Consider the following 24,796-nt stretch of genomic DNA (forward strand, 5'->3'; position numbering starts at 1 on the left):
AAACCATGAGATTCAAGTGTTAAACAAACAGCCTTCCAAATAATTCCGTTGTACCTCTCAACCTGACCATTACCTATTGGGTGATAAGGTGTTGTTTTACTTGTTGCAACTCCCTTCTGAGAAAGGTACATCTTCAGTTCTTGAGAAATGAAAGAAGAACCTTGATCTGAATGGATGAAACTTGGCATTCCACAAAGACTGAAGATAGACTCAAGACATTTGATTACTGTTTTTGAATTCATATTTGAACAAGGAAATGCAAAAGGAAAATGCGAGTATTCATCAACAACTGTAAGTATGTACTTATTGTTTGTGGTGGAAGGCAAAGGTCCTTTGAAATCAATACTGAGGTGTTTCCATCGGCTGTGTGGCTTTAATGAGGACCCCTTGTGCTGAACGATGGAATTGTGGTTTTTGCTGTGCACAGACTTTACAAGAAGCACACACCTTTTCACATCATCTGTTGAGAAAGGGAGGTTTTTAGATCGCACAAAATGCAAAAGCCAAGTTACCCCAGGGTGACAAAGATTCTCATGAATGCCTGTAAGCTTTAACATTGGGAAAACAGATCAGCAGTATGCACGAGACAAGGTATCCGGCACAACATTCTGTTTCCCGGGACGATATTGTATCATATAACTGAATGATGCCAGCTCAAGCCTCCACTCTTGTATCTTGTTATTCTTTATCTTGGTTCTTTTTCTGTTATCTAACATGAACATCACAGAGCGCTGATCAGTAATCAGAGTAAAATGTCTTCTGGCTAAGAAATGACTCCACTTGCGAACCGCTTCAGTAATAGCTTTAGCTTCCTTTTCTACAGCAGGATAATGCAACTCACTTCCCTGAAGCGTTCTTGACATGAAGGCTACTGGCCTGCCACCCTGGTTCAATACTGCTGAGATAGCGACCTCTGAAGCATCACACTCCACAACAAAAGGAAGGCTCTCATCCACAGACCTTAGAGAAGCACCCGTAAGCTGCTTTTTTCAAAGTGTTAAAGGCAGCTAGTGCTGATTCACTCAATGGAAAAGTTTTTGTGTTTATCAAGGGTTGGATTTTATCGGAGAAGCCAGGAATCCATTTAGCATAATATGCAAACAACCCTTGAACTCTTCAAAAAACCCTATATTTGTGGGAGGTGGTAATTCCTGGAGAGGACGTAATCTGTCAGGGTCAGGCCTTATGACATTATTACCAACACAATACCCAAGAACATTGATCGTAGGCACAGACATAACTGATTTAGATTCATTGAGGGTAAGCTTCTGTTTCTGAATAACCTCCAAAAATTTCTTAACATTGCTATCATGTTCCTCCTGAGTTGATCCAGCTACAGTAATATTATCTAGATATGGGAAAGTGTCTTTAAGACCCTCATCTTCAGCTAACTTATCCATAGCTATCTGAAATACTGTTACTCCATTAGTGACACCAAATGGAACTCTGCAAAACTGATATAATTTCCCCTCACCCTCAAAAGCAGTGTACTTCCTCTCACTCTCTTTAATGCTAATTTGGTGGTATGCACTCTTCAAGTCAAATGTGGAAAACACCTTGTACTTTGCAAGACTGTGCACCATGTCCTCTATCCTTGGAAGGGGATATGCATCTAGTTCTGTGTACTGGTTGATGGTTTGAGAATAATCAATACAAAGTCTCTTTTTGTGCCTGTCAAGTGGATCTTTTACAACTACGACCTGTGCTCTCCATGGGGATATGCTTGGTTCATTGATACCTTCAGATAACAAGCGTGATAACTGGTCACTTATAAACAACTGATCATCTTCACTATAGCATCTGGATTTAACTGCAATTGGTTTACACTGTTGGGGCAAGTTCGGAAACAGTGAAGGCTCTCAATATCAGCTGTTGCCAAGGCACAGTTACTAGTTACCCTTAAACTTGGTTTATTTCCCCATACTGAAAAGTTACACTCTTGTGCTGCTTTTGAAAATCATGACCCAAGATCACATCACAACATAAATCCTTTAAAACCCTAGCTGAACAAATGGATAATTCTGATTGACATGACCCAAGTCTACCGTAACATACCCAGGGAGCTAGTATTCAAAGATGCTGATGCCATTGAAATCTCCTTGCTTGCAGGAACTACTGTCAGCTTTAGTTTCTGTGCCACTTTCTCACTTATGAAACTATCCGAACTGCAAGAGTCAATTAATGCTTTCAGTGAATGACCATTGACAGTGATGTCTGTAGCTGCATGTGAAAGGTTCTTTGGAAAAGTGGCAGCAAGTGTGAGCAGAGTGGGGTTATACAGTGTAGCAGTAGTGCTGTCAGAAGTCTTAGCCTTGGATCTACAGACTTTGGCAAAATGACCTGTCTTACCACAGTTGTTGCATGTAACAGCACGTGCAGGACAACTACCCCTACCTGTAATGTGGAATGTATTACCACAAAAATAGCATTTCTTCTTTGACGAATGTGCAGCAGCGACAGTCGAGTCCACAGGTGATCTTCTTTCGCCTCTTCTTTCGTTGACTGCGGTTGTTGGTCATCACAAGGCTGTCCTTGCTGTCCTGGAACTAAAGCAGCTGCATGAGGAACAGGCAAGTAAGACGTGTAGGAATCAGCATTACGCTGGGCAAGATCCAACGACGGGCCTGACTGTACCCCGCCTCCAGATCCAAGGACTTGTTTTCTAGCAGGCGCTGACGAGTAAATGCTGAGGCAATACCGTTAATAAACGCATCACATACCATCTCCTCCCGGTATTGTTCAGCTGTGACTGCCTTAAAGTTGCAATCCTTGCTTAGTTTATGTAACTCTATCAGAAATTCATCAAGGGATTCACCTGACTGCTGTCGTCGGGTTGCCAAAACATGCCTTGCAAAAATCTTGTTCGGTAACTTGACGTAAACACTCTCTAGTTTTGCAACGGCACCTTCATACGTAACACAGTCTTCAATGAGTTCGTACACACTCGGGAAACACAGTTCACTAGAGCCCTCAGCTTGTTGGGTGCGCCTCTCACTCTCCTCTATGAAGTTTTGAAAGGTTCGGTGACAGTGTTTCCACTCCTTGGCTGCCGTGGGAGAGCTGGGATCTGTGTCCAGTCGACATGGCTTAAGCAGCTTAGCCATGACGAGTATTTTGTTGAATAAATTGTTATAAGACTGAAACACTTGGTAGCAAACTACAAGCTTTATTCAACAAAATACCGGCTCTCAGATCTATAACATAAACAGACAAAATATCTAGCGTTAGTTATACAACACATACAACATAAACAACTTATGACAAACATAACAGAACAAAATAAACACACGTAAACTTACACATCAACAGAGGAACTGCAAGAGGGGAACTACACTCGCCTGTGGTGCGACTGTAACTAACGGTACACAGTGATACCAAGCATGAAAACAGTTACGCTAGTGTCGCCAGTGTACAATAATTACCACACCTATTCATGGTTCAGGATTTGTGGCTTCACCTATTCGCAGATTTTTCTGTGGAGTTTGCAAATTTTTTGTCAAGAAATATTCACTAACTACTGTATTTTCATGTTATTTTCATGACTAAATACTTTTTTATAATAAAAAATTATTTACTAATTTTCAAATATTAGTGTTAAAGTAAACACAGCAAACTATCAATAAAATGTATTCTTTTTTCACTGCATATTAAATGTTAAGGTTTATGTACAGTAAATAACTTCCCAGAGTCTCCCTATGTACTGTACAAAGGAAACAGGACGGCTTCAATACTGTATGAGAGAAAATGGATATACTTGAAAATAGGGTCACTTGTATAGTTTTCACACTTAGCTGCAAGTCATATATTTTTAAGGGTAATGTTTTAAGATTACTTTGAAATGATATTAAAGTGTTTTAGATAATAATTTAAGGTATATTCTCTGTAGGATGATAGTTTAAGGTATACATTTGGTGTTGAATTATTAATATAGGTAGTTATGAAAATTTTTAGAGGCAGATCTGGTTTTTGAACTATTTAAATAGCCAGTTATAAGCATTTTTAGAGGGGGATGTCAAGTATTCACAGATTTTTGCTATACACTGGTGTTTGTGGTCCTTATCCCCTGCGAATACTGTGGTTGACTGTATTATGGTATTAATACTTGATGACAGCCATAGAAACTTAGTGCAGTGGGTAAAAGTTTAATTAGAATACTGTATACAAAAGGTATAGGAATATGTATGTATGCATGTAAGCATAATATTATATGTTAATCCTAATCTTTCTGTTGAACCACATATATTTAAAAATGCTTGATTTCTACAGGTCACTGGGGTCCTGAGAAGATCACTGCAAATCAAGAGAAGAAAGACACAGGATATGTAGCACCAGATTTACATAAGATGCCTGAAGCTGCTGAGATTATGCAAAATACAGGTTTGAGCATTTTGGGTCCAGTGCCAGAACGCCCTGCCCAATATGTATCTGGGATTTGTGAAATTACTCAGGAATGGTTTATCCTCATGGTTATCTTATGACTTCTAATGTCGTGGCTCCTGGCATGACTCCCAACGAAACATTCATGATGCCAAATGTTACTCAGAAATTGGCAGCACAGGCTACAACACTGTATAAAGGTGTTGTCTCTGGTTTTTCTGCCCAGTCTTTACCACTGAACCCCAACCTTGTGCAGGAGGGTCTAACAAGAAATCAGGGAATAAAAGTTCCAGATCAGGTGGTGGTCTGGCCAAGAAAGAAATTTCTAACAACAGTACCAAAGGTCTTGTGATTCATCCCAAAAGGGTAAAGTGGAAGAGGTGGAGATGTGTAAAATACTAGTTAAGAATATGAAAACAAAACTAAAAGAAAACCATGTAAAACAAATATTAGATGCCTGTGGAACTGTTGTGAGTTTTGAATACCCAACAAAGAAAGCAAGGGGACGTTCAAAATCAGGTGGGTAACGAGTTTAGATTGTGTATATTTTATTAAACAAAAAGTGTGTAAAAAGCTTAATTGATCATCAAAATTTTGAATTCTGTATCTTATGCAATCTGTCAAGTGCCGCAAAAGCTGCTCTGATTTTGGCTGAGAAGGGAATCAGAGGCAAAATTTGTGTCTTAATTTTGTTGTTTATATTTTTCACTTCTGTCAGTAGGTGGCATGCATAGATGAGAATGTAAGTATTGGATAATTCCCATACTCATCTGGAGCATTCTAAAGAGATCCAGGTTAATTTCAATATGTTCCAGTTTTATTTCTGAGTTTAAGTAATACATTGACTGTCGCAGTCATTTTGAATCATCAGATCTTTTCTTTCACTGCATGTAAAAAATGGTTAAATATCATTTTGTTTTAGTGAAAACAATAAGTTATTTAGTGTTAATAATATTTTGTATTGCAGTTGATCTTCGTGTACAGTATAACAATGCCAAGGCTGCCAAAAGAGCTGTTCGCATCCTCAATTTTCTTAAAGTTTTTGGAGCACATTCATCTGCACAAGTGGTTGGCATAAAAAGAGAAGCAGGTAAGTAGTTTGGTAATAGAAGTCATTGTCATTGTACAAGACAAATTATCAGAGTACTGTACATTTTGAATGTCTTTGTAGTACTTGTCCTAGATGTTATAGTGAGATTTATTCATATATTTTATATTTTTCCATATACTGTATGGGATTATGACTTCCAACAGGGTTTGTCAGTGCTTGAAATTGTAAGTAATTCAGATTATGCTCTTGTTGCCCTTTGGCAAATTATACCAAGCAAAATATCATTTGAGGCCAGGCAGAGTGCATAGCATTTGGTGACTGGAAAACTTAGTTGGTTTGATGCCTGAACTGATATAAAATTACATTAAATGCCACAGTTCTCCCAAACATTGTTGAGAGAAGAAAAAGAAATCCAGAAACTGTAAAAACTAGTTAATGTAATGCCATTGTTTCCAGCCACCAAATTTCTTTTTATAGCTTATCAAAGCAGAAAAGTCAAATCAGAAGAAAGTGCCTTTGAAAGATCTTTGCATATCAACAACCAACAATTGGGAACTCATTTTTCTCCTATTTTCTGTGTTGTCAACCAGCTGATCATTATTTGCAGCTATGATGCCAACAGTGTTTATGCAGTATGTAGGTTGGTGCGACAGCTGGGAAATGTAAAATTACACCAGCCAAAATTATTGATGAATTACAGATAGGACTGGATTAGTAATATCCAAATAGTGATTAATTTTGTGTTTATATTGTATAGTAGTCTATCAGCTATCTTGTTTCACCTTATCCCAGAACTTGACATTATCCTGTGGGCCCCCAGCACCACTGGTAGATTGGTTACTAGCCCTAAGGAAAAGGCTGAACTACTTCATTGAGATTTTGAAGCTAAGCAGTCAGCTGAGGATGTCTGTCTCACTGATACTGTCATCCTGAATCTATTCTTACAAAATTTGCATTTCGCTCTAGGGATGTTGAGAAAATTCTGGATAATCTTGATAGCTGGGTTGGAGAAGATCCTGATGTTTTCTTCTCTTTGTTTTTTAAAAAAAGTTTCTAGTGTGTTTTCTCCCAAGATTAGTAGATTCTATAGAATTTTATGTCTACTTAGTATCTTTGTGGATGAGCGCAAGCTTAGTAATACACTAACTACAGGCCAATTTCTATATGCCCAGTGCTCTCCAAAGTTGCTGAAAACTTATTTGTACCTGATGCTCTTTTAGACTTGACATGCCAATTGCAAAAGAACCTCGATAAGGGTTTTTAATGAAAAGTCATTCAAATAGGTTTTAGTGTTGCTTTCGATCTAGTAAATCACAAGGCACTTACTTATAAACTTCAGAATCTTGGAGTGGGTGGATATGTTTTAGGATTACTGTACTTCAAGATTTCCTTACAGGTAGGCAGCAGCGAGTTGCTGTTGATTGGATCTTTAGAGAACCAAGACCTATTGTGTCTAGGGCTCCACAGGGTAGTGTTCTTGGTCCACTGTTATTTTAAGTGTATACGAGTTATATGGTTGTTGGCCTGGAAAACAAGATTGATCAGTATGCTGATGATGTAACACTTGTGGGTGCAGCAAAGTCTCCACTTATGAGAAATAAAGCTGCCCTCAGTCTCAGTCAGGACATGGACCTGATCAGGGAATAGTGTTATCAGTAGGGTAAGAAGCTGAACTCCAGTAAAACAGAAACACTATTGATCGGCAGATCTTGTTCAAATTTCCCACCCCACCCTCCCCTTTAGGTGGATGGGACTTTGCTGACTGAGTCTGAGGCTTTAACTATTCTAGGTGTAACTTTTGACTCACATCCAACTTTTGAGAAATGTCTAATGGAAATTTTAGGAAATGCCTCATGAAAGTTAGGCATTGTTCGTAAGGCCTCATATATTTACAACAGTGATAAATCAATGTAATCTGTTTTAGGTCATTTATACTTCCTTTACTAGAATACTGTTCTCCAGTGTGGATGTCTGCATCTGCCTAAGATTTATCTCCTTTAGATAGAGTAATTCATGGTGGTAGGTTTCTGTTTCCTAATAGTAGCAGTTATGACTTGGACCATCGATGGATGGTCTCTTGTTTGTCACTTTTTCATAAGGTGTATTTCAACAGAGGTCCTTCACATTCACAATTGATCCCTGATCCCCTTTACCTGCCAAGAGCAACCAGATTTGTGAACAGCAGCACTAATATTAATTTATATTTTTTAATGTGATCTCTTCTTTCTGTATTTCCCTTTACCTCCTCTTACTTCTTCCTAATGAACACCATATTCTTTGGAAGCTTGAATTTCAGGTCAATGGCCCCTGTGGGATTGCTCCATATGGATAGGTTTCATCTTCTGAATAATAATAATAATTATTTGAATTTTTCCACATTTTATTATTAGCAAAACAATATTTTAATTATCAAATGTGAGACGAAAGATATTAGCAATGTTGTTTCATCCTGGTGGCGATTTATGTAACTGTAGAAGTGCATGGAGATATAAAGAACAATAAACTGAAGTTCTTGATTTTTTCCTCGAATATTATTGCCATAAAGTTTCCTCTTGAATGTAAACCCATTGCGCAGAAGGCACAAAGCATTGTGACAACATTAAATTCAAGCTAGAACTTGCACCTGTGCCCCTGTAATTGGCATCTTTTTCTAGAAACAGCCTAAAACTACAAAATGACCCATGAAACAACATGATCTGTTGTCTCACACAGAGAGACAGCAGACCCCTAGGCAATATCCAGAACTCTTCACCGCATCCCTACCTTCTTACCTCCAACCTCATAACCCCTTCTCAAATGTTCCAGCCTTATTCCTGTATTCTTCTCTGCATATTCCTGTGGCAGTTTGTGGACCATATCAGGAATAAGCAAATATAATTTCCCAAGAGGAAAAAATATTTACCAGTATTTTCTCACCCAAGAACTACAGCATTTTGGCACTTCTGCATGTGTCTACTCTTTTGATGAAGAGGTTATGCAGTTGTTAATCACCCAGAATGACAATTGCTCTGTTTGTCTTATTAATGGTTTTTCTTCCTTGTTTGGCTGCCTGATGCCTAAAAGCCAAATCTTTCAACCATTGCTCCCTCTTCCCACTTAAGCTGTTAACACTTCAACTTTATTTCCTTGCTGAAGGAGGATAAACAGTAACATAATTATACACTTACATTCTACAGAGGTGGGCCAAACATAGGCCAAGGGCCATCAAATATACTGGTGGCATAGAGTACTCCTTTAGAGACATATACACAATGGTAAAAAACTACATTTTCTTCAACTAAAAGTCTTATCTATGAAAGAGTGATGCTCTTTAATATTGTAACTTTCTTGAGTAAATGAAATACAGTTTGCTAACTCTATAGAATTTTTAAATTGTTTTGATTGTTCCTGTATAATAAGATTTTTCTTTTTACCCTTACTAGCTATCCACAACTTGTTATGACTCGTAGTTGTACAATTTTTCTACTACTAAGAAACATCTTAGGGTTTAAAGGGGTTGAACTTTTCATTTCATCATGACCATTTTCACCTTCATACCATTAATATAACTTAATCATGGTAGTTTTTATCATTCACATAGAGTCACTCTATGAGCTGCTTGCTGAGCTGCAATATTTCCTTAACCTATTGTTTTCTGTGCATCTAAATATGAGTTAATAAACAAACAAAAAAGGCAGTATACCTTTATGTTCTAGGGAAATATATGATCTATCTGCTGATGACAAGATTTTACTAAGAGAAATGAAGAAGGTTGTTTAAGCTGACTGAGGTAGTAACAGGAATGAGGTAGTAACAGCAGTTGGCTTTCATTGACCCTGTGCTAAAAGAGGTATGTCTTCTAGATAATAATAATAATAATAATAATAGTACAGTTAGCCCACAATTATCCAAATTATTAGAGCCAAGGGCCTATTGGATTATGTCGAAATCCAGATAATGGTGAGTAAAATAAATCTAGTGGTGTTCAAGGGCAACTCCCTGCCCTTCCTCTCCTAACATTGTCAATGCTGCAAAGTGGTACTGTAAACACTTGATATTCATACAAACAACAACCATTACACTTTCAACTGAAAATGATGCAAAAAGCAATTTCCTACTATATTTTCCCATATTTGTAACAATATAAACTCCATAAATAGATTTAAAAGCAAAAATTCAACCCCATTTTCTCTCTTACCTGACACTTATTTCGGTAGGCTACATGTTTTTCATTTGCAGCCATAAACACTAAATATGCTTATAAAAACAACTTTATGCAAAAAGCAATTATGTACCTTGTTTCCCATATTTGTAACAAAATAATCTGCAAAAATTACAGTGTTTAAAAAAAAAAAAAAAAATCACCCCCTTCTTCTCCTCTTGTATGCAACACAGTATTGCAGGCTACACATTTTTCATTTACTGTAAAATGCATTGTGTTGTTCACAAAAAAGTAAGCCCCTTTTTCTCTTATATGCAACACAGTATAATAATTTACAAAATAATTCTAATAACACTATAAAAATACTTTTTACTCTCTCACTTTCCTGTGTGCACTGACTTTCTTGCTAAAGATGGCTGGACACTTTAAAAACTTGTGAAGAGGTTTACTAGTCCTCCTCTACCGCCTCCTCTTCCTCCTCTCCCAGGTCGACTGAGTCATTGAGACTGGCATCACATTCTTCCTCTGCCTCCTGCGACTCCCAAGAGACATGAAGTGGTGAAGTGGCTGGAAGAGGTGCCTAGAGGGTCAGGGTCATCAAAGTGGGGAAGCGGCACATCTGTTGTTGCCGAAACCACATCAAGGGTAGACTGATCCATGTCATTATAATGACCTTTTGCCATGACCTTGCAGGCTTTATTCCTGGCCATCTTCTCACCGAATTCCTTCTTGTTTTTCTTCAGCTTGTCCTGTGAAGCCTTAGTACAATGTAGGGTTGACTGGGAAATGCCTTACTCCTCCATATACGTGACCGGGTCCAACCTTGCTCCATCCTCTCAACAACTTCCAGTTTTTGTTTAAGGATCAACACCTTCCTTGCCTGCACACAACACAAACATGCCCTGCAATGCTGCAGGCACTGCTAAGGACAGCACATGCTCCATAATATGCATATCAGACACAGTCCACTCTAAATCAGTTCAAACACTTGAAGACACGTCTTTGTTACCGAGTACACTGACACTTAGGGAAGTAGCCAATCAGCATATGATATGTTTATGATGCTATCAGACATTCAAAATAAAAACTTCTTGAGGCCTTCCCCACCCCCCAAAACCCTTTCTTGGTCAGTCCGAGTATCAGCAGTGTTACCAATATTTACTTGAGGCTGCGCAACATTGCCAACCATCAGAGGGCGGTTTTTTCAATTTTTTAAAATTTATATATCATATATACTTGGGGCCTTGATCGCTGGTCTGGGTGTGTTGGATAATGTCGAGTTCTGCGTAATAGTGATCCAGATAATTGAGGGATTACTTTCCTTTAAAAGAAATTGCTGTTTCTATTACGTTAAATTCTGTAATTTTCATTTTTGCATATGACTGTCTTCATTGGTGGTAGAAAGTCAAATGTAATACACAGTCCCCGGTTATTGGCAAACCGGTTTTACAGTGCTTGTCTAGTGATGAAAATTAGCGATTTTTGGAACCAATATGCGCTGATAATCGGGTATTGATGCCAATACATACCTAACAGAGGCTCTGATCTCCAGTTATCGACACTGATACCTGGTTATTGGCACCAATAAGCACCGATTTTCGATTATCAGCAATTTTCGCTTATCATCACGCCATCGGGACAGAACCCAGCCGATAACCAGGGATTGCCTGTACAGGCAGTCCCCGGTTAACAGCGGGCTCATTTAACAGCGATCCGGTTTTATGGGGCTTGTCTAGCGATGAAAATCTGCAATTTTCGGCGCCGAAAATCGCTGATATCCGCTTATCAGCGCCGATAGTTGGGTATTGGCACCAATACATACCTAACAGAGGCGCCAATAACCGAAAATTGTGCTTTTCGGCGCCAATAACCCCCCCGAAAATCGCCAAAAAAGCACCGAAATCGCCGATTTTCGGTTAGCGGCGATTTTCGGTTATCATCACACCCTCGGAAACGGAACCCCGCCGATAACCGGCAACTGCCTGTACTGTATTTGCAAAGTTATAAAGAAGTAAAGTATACTGAGTGTAACTTACTCCAATTTTTATTAGAATGTTTGATTTACATGTTTTTTTGTCAAGTTGTGCTAACAGAGAAGATATGTCTATAAAAATTTGAAAAAAGATGCCACTTGAGATTTTCCATGGGAATAACACAGCTTCTGCTCCACCTAGCTGAAAAGTGGAATATCTATCGTTTTTAAATCAAACCCAGGGATGCCCTCTTTCTTGTGTGTATGGTGATCATTTGTCTCTGCAAATGACTCACCTTGCCACTTACAGGAAGAGGCAGTTTACAAAAAGGTTCCCATGATCATCCTACTTTGTTACAATTAGTAAAAATCTTGGGTGCTACACCCGACTCTGGCAGATGGCTTATACAGAATGTTCAGCTGCATAACCCTTTATTGAATTTTAAGGAAGAAACACTCCCCCTTTCATTATTAAACTCACAAGAGTCATCTTAGCGCCATGAACCCTCATTGCAATTTCCGGCACTAGGTGCCAACTTGATGGTAATGAACATGGGTCTTTGATCCCCTCTCCTCCACCAGTGTGTGTGTAGGAATTAGCCATACCACCAAGCCACCATGCTTACTTCCCCTGTCCACACTGCACCAGAAGTTTTAGAGAGGTTGCAGGTCACCAGTCAAAGGAGAGATTCAACTGACTTTTCCTTGCAACATCTCATTTGTTCCATTTCTTGCCATCAGTAGTACAAGGATGGGTTCACACTAGAGTAAAACAGGCCATAAACAAATGTCAGAAGGTTATATATCAAACAGGTTCAATACAAGTTGGTGACTCTTTGGCAATTGTTGGATAATTACATGAAGCGCTGTTTAGAACTGCCAATAGGTCATTGAGTTGTATTCAACCTGTTTGTGGTGTGTATGCAGTAATTTAGCAATGTGTGAATACACTTTTAAGAGTTGCATGTTGGTAAGTCTTATTTATTCCCACAAGGTGGGTAGCTCTCTACAATGCCACAAGAGGCACAGTGGACTGTAGTTGATTTGTACCTTTTTATTTTGCAGTATTTTCTGTGAAATTATGGAATAATCAGCCAGGTTTTATTGTAAAGCCTTGATTACATGTATTTCTACAAAGAGGCCTTTATCACCAAAAAAATGTTTCTTAATATTCCAACCTGTAAAAACAAATTTTTATTGCCACTGTGTCATATCTTTGAAAATCTTTTTGCCCACTAATAGATCAAGTTAAAAGCTCAGTGAGAGCATTCATTTTATGAAAATGTTACATACTTTTTCATCTGTATAATTGTCTTCTTGATTACCTACCATTTTTAGTAGGTACAAGTAAATACTGTACTACCTTCTTGTAGGGCTATGATAAGAGGCATTAGTTATGTACACTCGGCAAGAAAAGTGAGGATACAGTTTTCATTAGATTTCGTTCATCAAATTTTAATTTTTTTTTTACAGAAAACACATAATCTCGGTAAATTTACACTAGAATATTAAAATACAATGCAAATTATATCATATATATTAAATCTGCAAAACAAAAACGTTCAGATACTTAAAACCACCATGGATGTCCGAAGTAATCAGAATTTCTCAGATGACTTCGTTCATAGAGATCTGAAAGATAGTGTATGGATATCTCGGTGTAGTACTGTTTATCAGAACGGCAATATTTACTCGTTTTCCGTTATGAACAGGCTTATTATTGCATCATCATACGAGGTAATGATAATTTATTTAATTTTACACATTCATATTTATATTTCATGGTGTTAAAGGTCAGCTGGAATTAATGGCAGTAAATGATGTGACAGCTAGGTAGGTTGACCAAATCTATTTAAATTCGCAAGAGCGTTCTCTATGATGTGCGGAGTAAGGGAAAACACAAGTAACTGGATGTTTCTTGACGTTGCTCTCTCTCTCTCTCTCTCTCTCTCTCTCTCTCTCTCCATTGCTAAAACATACTATACAAATATAGTATCGCTCTCTCTCTAAAAGAAAAAAATAATAAAATGAGTAGCTCTACATATAGGCCTAGACTTACACAACAGCAACTCTCTCTCTCTCTCTCTCTCTCTCTCTCTCTCTCTCTCTCTCTCTCTCTCTCTCTCTCCATTGCTAAAACATACTGTACAAGTATAGTATCGCTCAGTCTCTAAATAAAAAAAAAAAAATAATGAAATGAGTAGCTCTACATATAGGCCGAGGCTTACACAACAGCAACTCTCTCTCTCTCTCTCTCTCTCTCTCTCTCTCTCTCTCTCTCTCTCTCTCTCTCTCTCTCTCTCTCTCTCTCTCTCTCTCTCTCTCATCATAACATTGCATTCGTTCCTTTATTGTTCCCCATGTTTTTCGTTGGACATTGCTCAAATTTAACTCTTAATTTCATTATGGAAGATCGCGTTTCCGATTACGCAAGCATTCTGTTCATTGTGGTGTCATAAATTCATTTGTGTAAGGTTAGTTGGTAGGTTATGTCGAAAAATGTTTATTTTGCTCAGAACTGTCGCTGCAAATTACAACTTGAACGAATACTGTAAAGCTTACTACTGCATTTAAGTATCAATGATTTCAGAACCGTAGAATATGATTGAAAGTTATAGGAGGTCAAGCAAAAAGCAAATGCATTAAGACTGAAGCTCCTCCCCCTTCTAAAGTTGCCAGATGTCGCATTAATTAGCAATATATGTCCGAAGATTAAAAAAACTGTATCCTCACTTTTCTTGCCGAGTGTACAGGAAAATACTTGTTTTGGTTTTTATTAATATAATGGTATTGACTTTCAGGTCCATGTAGGGAACTTCATTCAGAGGATCGACTTATTATTCCTATCATTCAAGATGTTATTGTTCAAATGCAGAAGGAAAAGGCTAGTAAAACTAAGGTCTCAATTGTTGCCAAAAAGGAACTTGTTACAACAACAATTAAAGAGGACAGTAACAAGGCTCTTGTTTGTGAAGTTAAGGAAGAACTTAAGAAGGAAGCTAAACCTGAAGAAAAGGAAAAAGCTCAGGAGAAAACAGTTGATCCAACAAAACCAATAATCCACGTTCATGTGACTAATTTGTCTAAGTATGTGCCAGTAGAAGCTATTAAAGAAGCTATGAGAACTTTGGGATCCCTGTCAGAAAGTGATGTTAAGCAGGACAAATTTGTATGTGAATTTCAAAATACCCTTCATGCCATGCATGCAGTAGTTTTTATGAATAGCTATCGTCTTCCTGACATAAAGTTGAAAGTTTATGCAGAGGAGCCCCTTGACTTTAAAGATGCCCCAGTGAAACCTACTGAGGAAACAACTGAACAAACAAATCTTGTGTTTAAACGTTACAATGATGACATTATCAGTAATCTGCAAGAGGCTGTGACTAAAGATGTAAATTATTTTACATACAAGACACAAGTTTGTAAAGCCATTAAGTGCAAAACTCAGTATGTTTGTCATAACTATCATAATATAAGAGATCGTAGAAGGAGTCCAATAACAAGTGAATATAGTTGTAATGGATGTAGTCTTGCAGAAGTTGGTCAGTGCCCTGAAAAACAGGTTTGTTCTCTCGCTCATACGCTGATCGAGCGCTTGTTTCACTTAACCACCTTCAGAGCTGAGCTCTGTCCAGATGCTGTTAGAAGAGGTGTATGTCGCTACAGGTATGGCAACTGTCCTCATGCTCATCCAGGTAATTATAAAATGTACAGTATTTGGTTATGTTTTATCTGGAAATCCTTGTTTCAGTATATGTAAACCCAAATTCTACATTTACTATGATCACATAGATGTTTTTAAGTGAAATTACTGTATATTGTAGGCTATAATCACCGTTTTTACAGAAACACCTGAAATGTTCTTCCACAATCATTGGGAAAATCTGTACGTTGAAGGATTGGGAGAAATTTTCAAGTATGTCAATGGTGTTATCAAGAATATGTTTAAGCTCCAGAATACCACAGGTATGTAATTCATCTTTTCCCTGGGAATTTAAATTGAAGTGCAGGCACCCTTTTTTCCATTTCATGATGAGGGTGCAGTGGGCATTGATATGCATGGTCAAACAACCATTGTAAGTGGGTTGGTTATATTTCAAGAGACTTGGGGAATGAGAAGGAAAATGGAATAATCTTAGAATGATTAATTTACACGTTTTCACTTTCTTCAGTTTGAAATTAATGTACTGTACTATTTCAGTGATAGGTTTACACACCACAGAGAGTTACTCAAACTTATCCTATTTTTGTTCTTAGTTACCATCATCATCCCCAAACCTTATGTGCTTGCTGAGAAAATGGTGTAATTAATGGAACTAAAATGATAAAGTTAAGTATGTTAATATTTGCCAATATAAGTGACCATTCTTCTTGCTAAAGACTTTGCAGGTAGTGGTATTAACTTCCACCTTTGAGATGGTGCAACTGCTCACAAAGACATTCCAAAATGTGGCCAAGTCTTGTCGTCAAAATGCTGTTGCTGTGTCACAGTATGGTAGTGTTGCAAGTAAGTTGTATTATTGACTTTGATAATTAGAGGTATATTTGAAATTGTCAAGATTTCCCTCTCTGTTAGGTTAGAATTTCTGTAGTACTGTATTCTGTTTTTTGTAATTTTGAATAATGCTTTATTATTTCACCAGTAATTGAATGGGTCTGTAAGTGTGAATGGACATTATATATATTTATAATGTTCATTCACATGTATACGTGAACATATTCTGTTTAAGTTAACATCCTTACACAGAACTTAATTCCTTAACCCTGTGTTGACTTTAAATTTGTGGGTTTGGGAATAGAAATATAATACAGAGAAACTAAAATTTAAAGTACAGTGGATCCCTGCTCATTCGTGGCTTGAGTTATTCATAGATTTTTCTGTGGAATGTATTTTTCAATAAATCATGGAAAATTTGGTAATTTGTGGAGTTTTTCGTAGAGCAATATTCAGTAATTACTAATTTTCAAATAATATCAGATTAATAAGATTAAATAATAATAAGATTAAGTTGAAAGATTAAATAGTAATAATAATAATACTGTACCTGTAATAATACAGGTAATAATAAGTACTAATTTTCAAATACAGGCAGTCCCCGGTTAGCGACGGGCTCGGTTAACAGCGATCTGGTTTTATGGGGCTTGTCTAGTGATGAAAATCGGCAATTTTCAGCGCCGAAAATTGCCGATTTCTGCTTATCAGTGCCGATAATTGGGTATTGGCGCTGATACATACCTAATAGAGGTGCCGATAACTGAAAATCTGCACTTTTCGGCTCCGATAACCCCCGAAAATCGCCGAAAAAGTGCCTAAAATTGCCAATTTTCAGTTAGCAGCGATTTTCAGTTATCATCACACCCTCAGAAACGGAACTCCGCCAATAACTGGGGACTGCCTGTAATAATATAAGGTTAATAAAATTAAATTAGATTAGATAATAATAATTATGATACTGTACCTGTAATAATAGTAATAAGATTAAATGATAATTCAGAGAGAAAGAGAGAGACTTATGTGGAAAGAAACATGTTTTTAAGCTTTGGCTGGTAATAAACCAGTTTTCTCCCCTTCTGTATAGAGGAGGGATCTCGTTATAAACCCTCCCATATTAGGGACCTTATTATAGTTAACCTCCGGATGGTTACTGGACAGCTCCCTAAATCAGTTTTCTAACCTCTTATATCTACGCCACTCAGAAATTATATGTATTCAAATGATATTAAAGTGATATTGAAAAGGTATTCAAATATTAAAGTGATATTGAAATATGAAAATGATATAAAAGTGTTTTAGGATGATAGTTTAAGGTATGTTTGGTGTTTGAACCATTGAAATAAGCAATTATAAGCATTTTTAAAGGGGTCTTTGGTGTTTGAACTATTAAAATGAGGCGGTTAGTTGCAGAGGAGGGTATTCACCACTTTTCTCGGTTGTGAGTTTTGTATAGCATTGTATTGTCCAATCCTTCTAGTTTCTGAAAACGCATCACCAACCTTTCCCTGACATCAGCAAAATGGTCGAAAATCGCTTTGAGTAAAGTTATCTATTCACATCTAGCGAATGGTGCTGGGCGAGCATCTGCAAGTGCAAGACAGTGAGAGGTATTCACCACCCACACCGCCTCGCTCAGTGCTCACAGGCTGGAAGTGAGTAGTCAGTGGGAGCACGTCTTACTGTTTCGCGGCTCTCTTGGCTAATCAGCAGCACTAGTGTCCTGTGCGGAGCCTTCCCTGCATTCTGTCCCTTTAAACTTAACACGGTTGGTTGTGTAAAGTGCCTTCTCCGTGTTTTTCAGTAATTACTCTGTAATTTTATGATTATTATTATTATCACAGTCATTAAAAAAATAATAATTATTAGTATTATGCAAGGTATAATATCGTGCAGTGTTTATTAGAAATAACTTTGTTACCATTGAATAGTATTGTTATTTAATCAGTAAAAAAATATTAATACCAAAGAATTTAATCACCCTTGTTTAGGTAAAAATACCAGAGAATGTTCACCTGCTGTTGGTTGTTTGTTTAAAACATAAAAAATACCAGAGAATGTTCACCTGCTGTTGGTTGTTTGTTTAAAATGTATAAAAGGGATTTTGACAAAGGAAAAATCAATTTCTGGGGGAAGACCTGTGTCACCCGGTGAAATATCCATTTAGCACATATTTCTAGGTATAAGTATTGCTAAAAATACCAGAGAAAAAGCTAAATACAATGCCAGGGTTACGACCCCCAGTTCAAGCGCCATTTATAATGGTGTCGGTATACACAAAGGGTGAGTGTTGCCACTGCCACAGGCCTCTGCCCTATAGAGATCTCCAATCTCAAAATCCCGAAAAGTGAAGGGCCATCACATACCTCACGCTCATCTCCCAGCCAACCAACACCTCAGCCGCCATCTTGGTATCATTCCAAGTTAGCACCCCCCCCCAAAGCTTGGTATGCTACTCAGGGGGGGAAAGAAGAACAGGGGTGGGTCACCGGGTGACACAGGTCTTCCCACAGAAATAGATTTTTCCTTTGTCAAAATCCCTTTTCTGGGTTCGACCTGTGTCACCCGGTGAAATCATAACAGAGAAACAGTCATACAAAGCTTGGTGGAGCCCTCTAACAAATATTTTAATGGAGATAAATAAAACTATAAGAAATTACTGAGTTTTAATCACCCAAGTAGCAAAAATAAGACATGATTAATAAAATAGGGCATACAGACACAAAAATTTGGTAACACCAAGACACTAAATGCTAACAAAAGGGAAATCAACATAATATACAACATGGTCAGGAGTCAGGCTGTGAAGAAGTCCTGACCTAAAGATAGACGGCATGGTGAGTAAACGAGGCAGGTAGGCGAGAGAGGAAAAAAGGGGACAGGATAACTAAGATTACATAGGCTAATCTAGGTTGGCAGGAACAATACTTCCTGCAGCCACTGTGGAAAATTTTAGGGCCTCTAGAGATTTAAGGTAGTGGCGTTTGAACACTGATGGTGATTTCCAACCCGTATATTTTTTAAGATCTTCAAAATTCATATTATGAAAATAATTAGTGGAGGTGGCCACTGCTCGTATATCATGTACCTTAGGTACTGAATCCGGGTTAGCTTGCTTTATAAAATACAGTATTTGTTGCCTGATGGCCTTTAAGGAAATGGTTCCTCCTTTTTCCCTAACAAAAAGAGGGCCAGACATTATATTAGAAGTTCTATCTAAATAAGCCTTTAAAGTGGTAACTGGACATAAGGACAGATCCTGTGGAAGGGGGATAACCTTCCAAGGGGACCATCAATCTTGTGGATCTTCATTCTTGGCTAAAAACTCGAGATCCGGAGATAATAGAACTTCTCCTGACGGGAGGAAATCAATGTGGTTCGGTTCTCTAGAGAGAGCAGACAGTTCAGAAATTCTGGCACCTGAAGCTAGGCTAATTAAGAATAACGTTTTCCTTAACAGACTCGAATATGAACACTGTTCATTATCAGTGTCTGATGCTAATTTAAGTACATCATTTAAGAACCAGGAAACCGTGTGGGGACGGGTTGCTGGTCTCAGACGAGCGCATGCTTTAGGAATTGATGAAAAATATGAGTCCGTTAAGTTAATATTGAAACCATGTAAAAATATCTTTCTTAAAGCCGACTTTGCTGTAGTAATAGTAGTAGAGGCCAGTCCTTTCTCAAATAATGACCTGAAGAACGAGATTGCAAGGTTCGTGGTCATCTCTTTAGCTTCAGATTCTCTCAGGAATAATGCTAACTTTTTAACTGCTGAGTCATATTGTCTGAGGGTAGATTCCTTTTGTCTGATTCTATGAACAGTGTATTAATAGGATCAATATTAGCATCTTTCTGAGCTGCAAATTTCATGAAGTCCATAAAGCTAGGGCATTCAGAATTCTTGAGGAAGCTGACACAGTCCGAGTTTGTACTATTTGTGTCAACTTTGGCCTGGGGATTTGTATGCACCGGAGTTTCAACTCTAGAAGAAGAGGAAACCAATTGCTCTTTGGCCAGTTGGGTGCCACCAGGGCTACTTGACCTTTGAATGATCTGAGCTTGTGTAGAACTTTCATCAATAGGTTTATTGGTGGAAACAGATAGATTCTTTGCCACTTGTTCCAATCTATTGACATCGCATCTGTGGAGTGAGCTAGAGGGTCTAGATTGGGAGCAACATAGCATGGAAGTTTGTGGTTGCTCTCTGTGGCAAACAGGTCTACCTGGAGACCTGGTACCTGACGACAAATCCATTCGAATGATGCTTTGTCCAGTGACCATTCCGACTCCAGTGGAGTTGTCCTGGACAGTGAATCTGCAATGACATTCCGGACACCTGCCAGATGGGTAGCTGACAAATACCAACGGTGTTTTCTTGCCAGGGAGAAAATTGCTATCATTACTTGATTGTTCCGGCTCGACTTGGAGCCCCCTCTGTTTATGCAATGCACAACTACTGCACTGTCCAGTACCAGTCTGATATGAATCTTTCTGGTTGGACGTAGTTTCTTCAAGGTTAGAAATAATGCCATTGCTTCCAGAATGTTGATATGGAACTGGCGGAACATAGTGGACCATGTTCCTTGAACTTTCTTGTGTTGGGAATATCCTCCCCATCCGCTCAGGGAAGCATCCGTGTGGATCACCAATGATGGAGGGGAAAATTGGAGAGGCACTGACCTTGACAAACTCTTGACTGTTGACCACGGTCGAAGCCTTTTCCTCAGTATCAGCGGAATTAGGGACACCTTGTCCCTGTATCTGTTGTTGGCTCATCTCCGCCACACTGTTTATATCTTCAGTTTGGCTTTCAGCAGCAGGTCTGTTACAGACGCGAACTGAAGAGAACCTAGGACTCTTTCCTGGGTACGACGAGAGGCTTTTTTGTTTTTGAGGAACTGCCCTGTGGCTTTGGCTATTTCCCTCCTTTTGGCTGGCGGAAGTGACAGTTTGTGTGAGTCCAGATCCCATTGGATTCCTAACCATTGAAATTGAGCCTCCGGAACTAGGCGGGATTTCTTCCTGTTTATTTGAAAGCCTAGGGATTCCAGGAAGCTGATCACTATGGCTGTTGCTCTCCGACATTCCTTGGCATTGGGTTCCCAAATTATCCAATCATCTAGGTTTGCGGCTAACATGATCCCCTGGGACCGTAGTTGCTGGACTACTGTTTCTGCCAGTTTGGTGACGATTCTGGGCGCTATGTTGAGCCCGAATGGCATGACTCTGAACGAGTAAGCTTGTTTTCCTAGTCTGAACCCTAGGTAAGGAGAGAAATTTCTCGCAATCGGGACGTGATAATAGGTGTCTGAAAGATCTATAGAGGTGGTGACGGCTCCACGGGGAAGTAGGGTCCACACCTGCGAGATTGTAAGCAAGTCTAGGATTACTCTTTGCTGACTGGAGCCTTTCTTCGGAACGCTGAACAGTCTGCCTTGAAATTTCAGGTGTCTCACTTTCTTTATTGCCCTCTTTTGAAGCAGGTCCTTTACGAAGTCCAGGAGGGCTTTGGATGGGGACTGATGGAATCTGACTGGCGGAGGAGGCCCTCTGCTCCAGCTCCATCCCAGACCTTTGGAAACTATGCTGTGGGCCCATGGACTGAAGGTCCAATGGTCCCGAAAGAGATATAACGTCCCGCTTACCTGCGGAGACTCATTGGGCGGGAGAGGGCTTACCTCCTCTACTACCTCGACCTCCTCTTCCTCGCGAGAGGGAACGTGACACAGACCCACCTCTGAAGGAGGCTCTGGCTCTGCTTCCCCTCGCGTTCCTATTAAAGCCCCGAAACGCCCCCTGGCTTTCAAACGAAGCGTTGAAAGCCGGGGACGCCACGAAGGTTGGAGAAGCAAGGGTATGCTGAGCCGGCTGCATCAGCACAAACTGTTGCTGAGGCTGGGCTTTCTAGGTTGAAGGCTCACCGACCTGGGAGACCGGTACAGCCTGTAGCATAGATTGGGTTTGAGGTCTTTTGTACCTCCTGAACCTTTTCCCTGTCCTGGCTTGAGGTCCGGCGGACTCGGTGGCCTTCCTTTTGAAGGGGAGACCCCAGCGGGAGTGGAGGCTTTGATTTGCCCTGGTTGCCTCCGCCAGAACGTTGTTGACCTCATCCTCCTGAAAGATATTAGAGCCCCAAATAGAACTCTTCATGAGCCTATTGGGTTCGTGTCTTATAGTGGCGTCCGCAAAGATGTGTTTCCGGCAATTCATTCTCGCCACTATAAAATCGTACAGGTCCGCCTGGAATCCCACCAACAGGGATTTGGTTAGGACCTGGAAGAGAGGTTCTTCGGTGTAGGTCACCGCCGTTGCCTCCGTAAGAGTCAAGGAATGCAGGGAGTGACTCAACCTGCACCTGGCTTCAAATTCAGCCTTTAAAAGAGCCTCCGGAATCTTGGGAAGCTGTTCACTGAAAAGGGATGAAGCGCACTGGGTCGAGTTTGCCCACCGTGAACGTGGCCGGAGCTCCCGCCAAAATTCGAATCTCCGGGAAGACAAGAGAGGTGGGATCTGTCTCCCGGGTTGAGGTAGCGGCTTACCCTCGATGCCTGCCTGACTAGTCAGCAGTGCTACCTTAGTTGTGCAGGGGTAGGGATGGCATACCTACCGAGAACATAGTGAAAGTCCCCTTGAAGGGGGTAAGTTTAGTATTCTCAGACTCCCACTCCGTGAGAGTGCGCATCAAGGTGGATTGGGCTTGGTCCCTAGGGAAGATGACTGTCTCCTTCGGGACCTTGTCTGATCTGATCCAGGCTTCCTCTGTAAGCCTGGCGTAGCCTGGGTAGGGAGGCACCAGGTCGGGTGGAAAGAACTCTAGTTCTTCCAACCGACGCGTACCCAAGCCCTCGATAGTCAGAGTATCTTCATGCCGAGGAGCATGAAGAGCCAGACGCCATGGATTTCCCTTATCGAAGGGAGGAAGACTGGAGGCATCCGGAACAGCGTAAGTCTGTGCCGCTACTCCAGAGCGCATAAACCCAGAGAGCAAGCTCTCCTGGGTCTGCATCCTCTCCGCTAAAGACTTCACAGAATCTCCCGAAGTCTTTAAGCCCGAAGCGAGCTGGGAGGAAAGGTCATTGATCCTGGCTTCGACCTTCTTGTCATTCTGCATGAAGTTCACAAGGCCTCAGGGTCGAGAGTTATGCTGAGGGGACTCGCCTTAACTGCCCTGGATCTCGACCCCTTGGCAGGGGGAGCAGCCTTGCTGGTGGACGCCACTGGGCTAAGAGCCCGTGACGACCTCGAGGGAGCTGAAGGATTAGACCTTTGAGGCCTAGAGGACTTAGATAAGTCCTTCTTTTTCAAGGTTTTCACCTTGGGGACAGTAGACCTCGACCTGTCCTCAAGGTAAGCAGATTTTGGGAAACCTTGAAAGGAAGAAGAAGAGGAAGAAGGAGAATCGAAAAGGGAACTAGGTAAACTCATTCCCCCTGCCTCACTTACCACCCTACCTTCTACCTGGTGGTCCGGATCGACGCTCATCGGCTCCAAGTTGATGTTGATGGCCACCACCTCTTCCGCCACCTCTCCGCATAGGTTGTCTTCTTGGGAGGGTTGCAACAGCTCCCGGATCCGCTCAATCAAGGGGGCGGCTACTTCCGCCGGAACTGCGGTTGAGATCCGGGCTCCGGGGTAGAGGAGATTACAAATCTCCTCTGACAAGATGTAAGGCTTCCCCGACGCGACGTTCCTCCCAAACCCGCCGACCCAGACCTTCAGGGTCAACAGCGAAGACTCGCGGGTACTACGGTCAGACTGAAAGAAAAGAAAGGCTTACTGAAATATTCTCCAATCGCCGTATTTATTAATATAGGCATTAAAGTCAAAAGGAGACTAAAGGTTAGCGGACTTGAAGCTTACTGACTCATCCATCACTTGCTCGTACAGAGCGTAGCACACCTCACAACCGTCAGGTCCCCAACGCGAACCGCGCAGCCGGAGTGATGAGCGGCACACCTCGTGACCACAGGGTTGCTGGAGGACCGCCGTACACCCAGGCTTCTGACAGCGTACCATCTGTAAGCGGACAGATGATACATGAGTATCGCTAGTTAAGGCTCACCGGAGCAGGTCCGACGGGGATAAGATACCTTAACCTAATAATGGGTGATGGAGCATGCTTACAGTCAATCTAAATCCCGCCGGAGATAAATCCGGCAGTATAAAAGGATTTTGACAAAGGAAAAATCTATTTCTGGGGAGAGACCTGTGTCACCCGGTGAAATAACCTTTCAGCACTTATTTCTAGGTAAAGCTATTGCTAAATATACCAGAGAAAAGCTAAAAAGCTAAGCCGGAGTTACTACCCCGGTGTTTTTTGCTCCATGAAATGGAGTCGTGTATGAGAAAGGGTGAGATTGTCACAATCACAGGTCTCCGCCCTGTAAACATTCCCAATGTCAAAAGTCCCACCGAGTGAGTGCCATCACAAACCCCGCACCACTCATGGACTGTAAACAAGCAAGGGGCGTCACCCACATTCCACATTAGCACCCCATCCTGAAATGGTATTTTACCAGGGGAAAAGAAGGAATCATGGGAGGGTCACCGGGTGACACAGGTCTCTCCCAGAAATAGATTTTCCTTTGTCAAAATCCTTTTTCTGGGTTTTCCACCTGTGTCACCCGGTGAAATAATAACAGAGAAATCAAAATACCATCCTGAAACAAAAGGGAGACTTGTAGAGGAAAGTAATAAAACTAAATTTCCACAAGAGTTTTAATTATCCCAGTAGCAAGATGTGGTATAAGATATAATAAT

At 40.2% G+C, this 24,796-nt stretch overlaps 2 protein-coding genes across 2 annotated transcripts in view; both read left to right on the plus strand.

The window, feature by feature from the left end:
- Positions 1-4,810, plus strand: part of LOC136844861 (uncharacterized) — a 302,711-nt gene extending 297,901 nt beyond the window's left edge. The window contains exon 5 of the mRNA XM_067114105.1: positions 4,267-4,810. Coding sequence (XP_066970206.1) covers positions 4,267-4,478 — 212 coding nt within the window. The 3' untranslated portion in view covers positions 4,479-4,810. The remainder of the gene's footprint in view (positions 1-4,266) is intronic.
- The window catches only part of LOC136844862 (uncharacterized), a 132,718-nt gene continuing 112,684 nt past the window's right edge, over positions 4,763-24,796 (plus strand). The window contains exons 1-5 of the mRNA XM_067114106.1: positions 4,763-4,896; positions 5,345-5,467; positions 14,343-15,236; positions 15,388-15,507; positions 15,922-16,048. Of these exons, the coding sequence (XP_066970207.1) occupies positions 4,764-4,896; positions 5,345-5,467; positions 14,343-15,236; positions 15,388-15,507; positions 15,922-15,956 (1,305 nt within the window). The 5' untranslated portion in view covers position 4,763 and the 3' untranslated portion in view covers positions 15,957-16,048. The remainder of the gene's footprint in view (positions 4,897-5,344; positions 5,468-14,342; positions 15,237-15,387; positions 15,508-15,921; positions 16,049-24,796) is intronic.

Source organism: Macrobrachium rosenbergii, chromosome 13 (assembly GCF_040412425.1).
Source record: "Macrobrachium rosenbergii isolate ZJJX-2024 chromosome 13, ASM4041242v1, whole genome shotgun sequence".
Taxonomy (NCBI): Eukaryota; Metazoa; Arthropoda; class Malacostraca; order Decapoda; family Palaemonidae; genus Macrobrachium; species Macrobrachium rosenbergii.